This window comes from Amphibalanus amphitrite, unplaced genomic scaffold, assembly GCF_019059575.1.
Source record: "Amphibalanus amphitrite isolate SeventyFive unplaced genomic scaffold, NRLGWU_Aamphi_draft 000961F_arrow, whole genome shotgun sequence".
NCBI classification, from domain to species: domain Eukaryota; kingdom Metazoa; phylum Arthropoda; class Thecostraca; order Balanomorpha; family Balanidae; genus Amphibalanus; species Amphibalanus amphitrite.
In genome coordinates this window covers 96789-103573 of record NW_024882455.1, presented here as the reverse complement: position 1 = coordinate 103573, position 6785 = coordinate 96789, and the positions used below count along the sequence as shown (strand labels likewise).

At 48.7% G+C, this 6785-nt stretch overlaps 1 protein-coding gene across 1 annotated transcript; it reads left to right on the top strand.

Moving 5' to 3' along the window:
- The first annotated feature begins 485 nt into the window (after positions 1–485).
- On the top strand, positions 486–3856 carry LOC122368610. The gene is made up of 2 exons (XM_043342734.1): positions 486–1208; positions 1955–3856. Exons 1-2 carry the CDS (start codon positions 881–883, stop codon positions 3586–3588), a joined length of 1962 nt encoding a protein of 653 aa, XP_043198669.1. The 5' UTR covers positions 486–880; the 3' UTR covers positions 3589–3856.
- The last annotated feature ends 2929 nt before the right edge of the window (positions 3857–6785 follow it).

Below are 6785 nucleotides of genomic sequence, written 5' to 3'. Positions count from 1 at the left end.
CGTTTCATCCAGATTGTTTGCTTTTACCTTATTTTACCTCATTTTAAACATTGTTTAGGAAAGGAAAATGACACACTGATGCTTGAAATTTCTTTCAGACAATCAGATTAATGGTTATTGTATCTTTTGGCAAGAAAACATGATGATAAAACGTGTTAATGACATAGGTGGGCACGATCCGTTCCTCCGTTCCTCCGTTCCGGAACGCCGTTACAATTTTTAGGAACGGAGGAACGGACTCGTTACATTTTAAAAAGGGTAACGGATCAAGTAACTTCCGTTACATTGGTTGTTCGTTCCTCCGTTACAAGTTAACAGTTTAGTCCGTTCCTTCGTTCCTCCGTTACTTTTCGTTGTCCGAGCGGGTTGATCTTTCAGCTAACCCACAGACATTAATGCAGCAGCGGAATAGTGGATTATTGAGCAGCCCTGACTTGAAGACGGAAGATGACAGTGCTGCCAGATTCGGAGGATTTCCGCAAATCTGGAGGATTTAGAGCGTGACTCCGAGGGTGAATTTTCAATCTGGAGGATTTCACTTTCTGGAGGAAAATCTGGAGGATTTATGTTACCAATAAAATGACACTTTAAAAAAAGGGGAAAATTGCATGATCCTGAATAATGTTTACATATAATAAATTACACACACAAAAAAGTGTTCATAATCATTCACAACAACCTATTTGCCTTTATCATTGTGTTTTACTTATTTATCTTAGGAATTCTTGAATATTGTTTCTGCTTGTTTTGACGATTTGAATCGTTTTGTTTACACTTTACAAATTCCTTCTTTCCGGTTGTGATGTGATGTGAGATGTCGTGTTGCGAGTAATTTGCCTTATTTTTATTTGTACCTACCGAATTGTGATCATTTTCAAGCATGGGAAAACACCAGTACACACAACGGTACAAATCGGATTGGGAGAAAGAGCCTGCTCTCCGCGGTTGGTTGGCACCAGTTGAGGGCGACAGCTCTCGTGCGCGGTGCAAATGGTGTGGATCGACGCACATGGCGAAGCACAAAGATCTCGAAGACCATGCTAAGTCTGCAAAGCACAAGAAAAGCGCTGTGGGTGTTAAGTCAGCCAGAATAAATCAGTGTTTCCCAGCTGCCACGTCAAGCCATGTGGAGTCGGTGAAACGGGCGGAGCTGCATTTGGCTCTACACATTGCTGAGCATGGATCGAACGCATCGGTGGACCATCTCGGTGAGTCTGGATCCGTGCCAGGTATTAGTTACTATACCCTGATCTTTTCAGCCTGACCATCGTCATCTGCGCTCGAAGTACCAAAATTGACTAATTTCTTGACTTTTTAATAACAGCGCCAATGTTAAATATAGCCGACAGCGCGTGATAATTTGATTTTGGTACTTTAAATGGATATTCAGGCTTAAAAAATCAGACTATACCTACTTAATTTTTCGCAAAATTTACCGTGAGTTCAATTTATTTGACGTTGCATGTCGGATTAATATGAGTTAGGTAAAATCGTGGTTATTTTGCCTCTCAATCTAGCTCCGGAGTAATGGAATCTTCCTGATTCCTTTCCTGTCATTTCAAGTCTGATTTAATGTAAATGGAGTAGGGTTAAAATGCGTTTCTTCTGTTCGTACGTATGATATTTTCCCATGTCAGTTTTGACGCATTCTCGTAAGATTTCAATAATAAAAACAGCTCATAGAAGATAATTCCTTAGCCACCTTGATTTTTCAATGCCTATATATGTCTACATATTTGTCGACGATGCCTACCTATATGTGCATAAACCGGTCATAAAAATGCATACGTTCATTTGGTAATATGAGTGGCTCTGGGTGATTTGGAGTACAGTTGTGTTTTCAAAAACGCAAGGTTCAAATGTTTTATAATATAACATTCTCTCCCTCCTCCCAACTGTTCAGCATCACTCATTTCTCCCGCTGACATATCCTTATTCCCCGTCCTTTGCTAAGGTGAGGTCCTGTCGAAACGTGTGGACCCCAAATCCGCGATCCTGAAGGACCTACGCCTTCATCGCACTAAGTGTTCCGGCATCATCAAGCACATCCTGGGACCGGTCCTTCACGATGAACTCCTTCAAGACATGAAGGGATCCTTCTTCAGCCTGGTTATAGATGAGTCTACAGATGTTTCGGATTGCCAGTGTTTGGGTGTGATGGTCCGCTATTTTAGCAGGCGTCATAAGCGCGTGATAACCACCCTGTATCGCCTGATTAAACTGGAGTCGGTGACGGCGGATGCCATCACGCAGGCGGTGCTCGACGCACTCGAGAAGGACGGTCTCCCAGTGCATAGGCTCGTTGGGATCGGTGTTGATGGGGCGAGTAGTATGGTAGGTCGGCATCATTCTGTCAGTACTCTGTTGAAGGATAAGGTCCCTCACCTCATGGTAGTCCGATGTTTGTGTCACTCTCTGAACTTGGCAGCTAGTCATGCGTGTGCCGTGCTTCCCCGGCATCTGGACTATCTCATTCGAGAGACGCACAATTGGTTCGCTCTAAGCCCAAAACGTCAAAGGGAGTACGAACAAGTCTTTAAGACTCTCAATCCCGGAGAGAACAACATCAAAATCCCTAAGGTGGCAGAGACAAGGTGGCTAAGTCGTGGGAAAGCGGTGAGCACCATTTTGGATCAGTACCACGAGTTGAAAATGATATTTCAACTCGCGAAAGACCGGGATAGGTGCTATCAGGCAGAGGTGTTGTATAACATGTACAACGACCCGCAAAACCATCTTTACCTGACCTTCATGTCGTCACAGCTGAAGGCTATCGACCGTCTGAACAGAGTGTTTCAGAGCGTAAACCCCGATCCTTGTGTAATTCACAAAGACTTGCAGTCATTTGTGCAGGACTTGCTCCAACAAATTGTGATGCCGGCAACACTGAAAGGTACATCTGCTGACCAGCTGCCAGGACTTGATATACGTGCGAACCTCATTCCAGCCCGAGCAGTGTTCCTCGGACATACGTATCATATAGAGGAGGGGAAGGTTTCAGATGCACAAGGTGTGATTGTTCGTGAAAAGTGCCGCGAGTTTTTAGTCGCCCTGGCAGAGCAGGTTCAGAAACGGCTTCCGGACAACGTGGCAATGCTGTCCGATTTGACCCGACTGTCGGTGGGACCCGATGCTGGACCGAGGCGTTCCATCTCGGGTATCGCTGCCAGATTTTCAACGATATCGGGAGATCCAGATGAGGTTGAGAGGGAGTGGGTCGCACTGCACCGCGACGAGCTGACCCAGGATGGCGCGGGCCAGGATCGCGAGCAGTTTTGGGCAGACATGAGTGAAATATGCATGGCCAATGGTGAAAAGAAATACCAGCACGTGTCTGATTTGGCGATGGCAATTTTGAGCACGCCTGTCTCAAATGCATCGGTGGAGCGTCTGTTTTCTGTTATGAATGTAGTTAAGTGCAAACAGCGAAATGCGATGGGCATTGACATGCTTGAGGCGATATTGACTGTGCGATCATACCTAGCCAACTTCCGTCAGTCATGTGTGACTTACGAGGTTTCTGACCGGATGCTGGCAGCCTTCCGCAGCGATGTTATTTATTCCTGTGAGTGGCCAGAGGGTCTGTGAGCTATAAGTAGGTATGGTAAATATATGCGCCTATGCGCACCCATGGTTCAGTCTGACATTTTGTAACGACAGTTCGATGGCTGCGAAAGAGCATTGCTAGTGTGATATATGATTAAGAGAATTGGAATGCATCTGTATTAATGCCCCGTGTTAATGACGGTCTGATTTTTATGTTCGGTAAGTTACCGGTGGATCGACTATAGAATCTGGAGGAATCTGGAGGATTTCAGCGCGGACGCTGGAGGATTTTCTACCTGACCATCTGGCAGCACTGGAAGATGACCTTAGTGTACAGTGTACTGGCCTACCGCAATGAGCCGGCGTTGCAGTATGTGTTCGCAAAGTTCAACACGGGCGTCCCTTCAAGCGCCTCAGTAGAGCGCATGTTCTCAATGGGAAAGATGTGCTACGTGCAAAAAGGGCTACCCTCTCAGAAAGTGACAGCGGAGCATCTTCAATTACGGGAGAGGGGGGGGGGGCACTGCCGACTTTTGGTCCCATTCTTTCCATGCAACGCACATAGGGCTAATGTTAAAATGCCAAAATCAAAGGGTGCGCCGGTGCCCCCCCCCCCCCCGTTCCGCATCTGGCCGGGGACAAGTGATGCGCATCAGTACCACCAGACGTTCCAAGGTTTAGTGTCCAATCAGTGCCCACTGTCTTGGTAGATTTGGTGGGCATTCCGCTTCCTCGGTAGGTTTAGTTTGTGTCAGAATGGTCTCAAAAATGTGTGAAATACCCAATATTTTAACGTTTTTTTTTTTTATTTTGCTGTAACGGAGTAACGGACTAAAAGAACTTCCGTTACATCATATGCTGAGGAACGGAGGAACGAGTAACGGAAGTCACGTTTTGAGGGAACGGAGGAACGAGTAACGAAGTTACAATTTTGGGGAACGATGCCCACCTATGGTTAATGATATCACAATGACCTATCAAAGAATCGAAGGTTGGGGAACAGTGCTGCCACCTACAGGCAGACGTGTATCACTATTAGTTCGATATTCGCCATCAGAGGCAGATTGCCCCAAAGGGTGCGGATATTATTGAACGCTGTTGCTAAACCAAATGAATAATATTGCTGGTTTTAGCGGCATTGTGGCGCCAACAGACCACATTTCACGTTCATATAAACTGTTTAGTCTAAACACAACGCAACTTTCGATTAGACAGTGAGACGTCTATATTTTCACTTTATCCAAAAACTTCAAGGACGTTCAGGGGTCAAATTTTTTACGAATTTTTCATTTTTCTCGACGGATTCGGAATCAGCATGAAAAAATGCATCAGAATCGAGGCTAGGAGCGGTGATTCCGTGTACTTTGCAAAAAAAATGGCCACCCTACTGCCTACCCAGCGCGTCGACAACGTTGAGGCAAAAATCACAAAAATGTGGAACTTCAAAGACAAAATAGCTAAATGGCCCGCTAACAGCTGGCGATCAGAAGACCTGAACTCGTTGTTTGACATAGCGCACCAGAAACAGATGCCGGAGCATCCCGAGGACCGGAGCTTCCTCGCCGATCAGCGCAGTCACAGGCAGCAGCACATCGGCCAGGCGGTAGACGCGGCAACAACAGAACGCTGGCGGCGGCGGGCGGAGCGCCGACAGCGCTGCTCCTCTGCCCCTGCTACTGTTCGGCTGAATGAGACACCGTCCAGCCGAGCCGCGCCGGGTGTCAGCGACCATTTTGATGCCTCAGCTCCGGCCAGTGAGCCGTCCTGCTCCTCCGGTGCCCCGGCCGGTCCTTCTGATCCCGCTGGTCACACCGCCACCCGCCATGCCAACTCGGACGCCAGCAGGTGGGTTGGTCATTCTGAATATCACCCAGTAGTTGACCATTGCTGGCTTCAGGTCCTTGTTTATCGTGTCCGAAACGAGCCGTTTCCATTCCTATCACTTATCATGGTAATCAGCGGCTACATGTAACAAACGATTTCAACACTGATAAACATTTGATTTACTGGATCTATCAGATAGAATCACAAATTTTATGAATATTCAAGCTAGATCACCTTTTTTTGCCGTTGGCAGGCGCAGCACCGGTGGACGGATTGTAGCCGCCTCGCATCCCGCTTGTACCGGCTCCTCTCCTACTCGCCCAGGCGGACACGCGACTGGCTCGTGTCCCGTGAGTGATTCCACCAGTTCAGAGCCAGACAGTGATGATCCAGACTGGCATGCGTGGGCACGGCCGCCGAAACGTAAGGTGGACCTCTCCATTGTAGCGGAAGCGGTTGACGCTGCTGATATTGGTTCTCGAAAGGCGTCAAAAATACTATCAGCCTTCGCAGCTGCTGTCGGTGAGAAGATGGTATCTAGGGGCTCTGTGCAAAATGCATTAGAAAAAAGTAGGATGGAAAAGATACATGTCATTAGAGAAGCTTCTGCATCATGTGTAGCTGTGTTCTGTGATGGTCGGGACGATATAACTAGGGAAGGCAAGGTTCACAATGTCACAGTGAACATGCACCCAGGCGATGTTTATGTAGGTCACTTCGCATGCGACGGCAAACATACGGGGGCTGAGGTCGCGCGCAGGCTTCTCATCTTTCTTGAGGAGCGCGGCATAGATATTGACCGAATCGCAGTGGTCGGCGGCGACGGGACAAATCAGGTGACGGGCTGGCTGGGCGGCTGGATGGCCGTGCTGGAGCAGACCATCGGCCGGCCTCTGGGGAGAGTGGTGTGCCTACTGCACCAGGCAGAGCTGGCATACCGTGCCCTGTTCTGTTCTCTCGACGGTGTCACCGCCGGACCAACGGCATGGACTGGGCCGCTCGGTAAAGCGATTCGGGGAGACATTCACCGGCTGCCAGTGGCAAAGTTCGCGGTCGTTGTGTGTGACGATTTCCCTACAGTGCCAGAAAATGTCCAGTTTAGCTCCGACTTCCAGCTGCTGTACGACTGCGCCAGAGCTGTGATCACTGGAGACGGCAGCTCCATCGCCGACAGGAAGCACGGCAAGATGCACCAGGCCAGGTGGCACACAGCACAGAGCCGGCTTCTTCGTCACTACATGTCGGTGACGAGCCCATCTGCCCCGCTGGTGACGCTCGTCAAGTTCATCGTCTGCGTCTACGTACCAGCTGTGGTCGGTGTGCGGCACCGGTGGGACCTGATCGACGCTCCCCGTCACCTGACTGAGCAGCTCCGACGACAGCGCCGCTACCTCAGTGGTGGTGACCTGGAGGTC

Bases quoted from the DNA above. Each gene is read 5' to 3' on its own strand.
- LOC122368610 (XM_043342734.1), top strand. From the start codon at position 881: ATGGGAAAACACCAGTACACACAACGGTACAAATCGGATTGGGAGAAA. The intron at 1,209-1,954 runs GTGAGTCTGGAT...TCCTTTGCTAAG, and splicing joins CGCATCGGTGGACCATCTCG to GTGAGGTCCTGTCGAAACGT.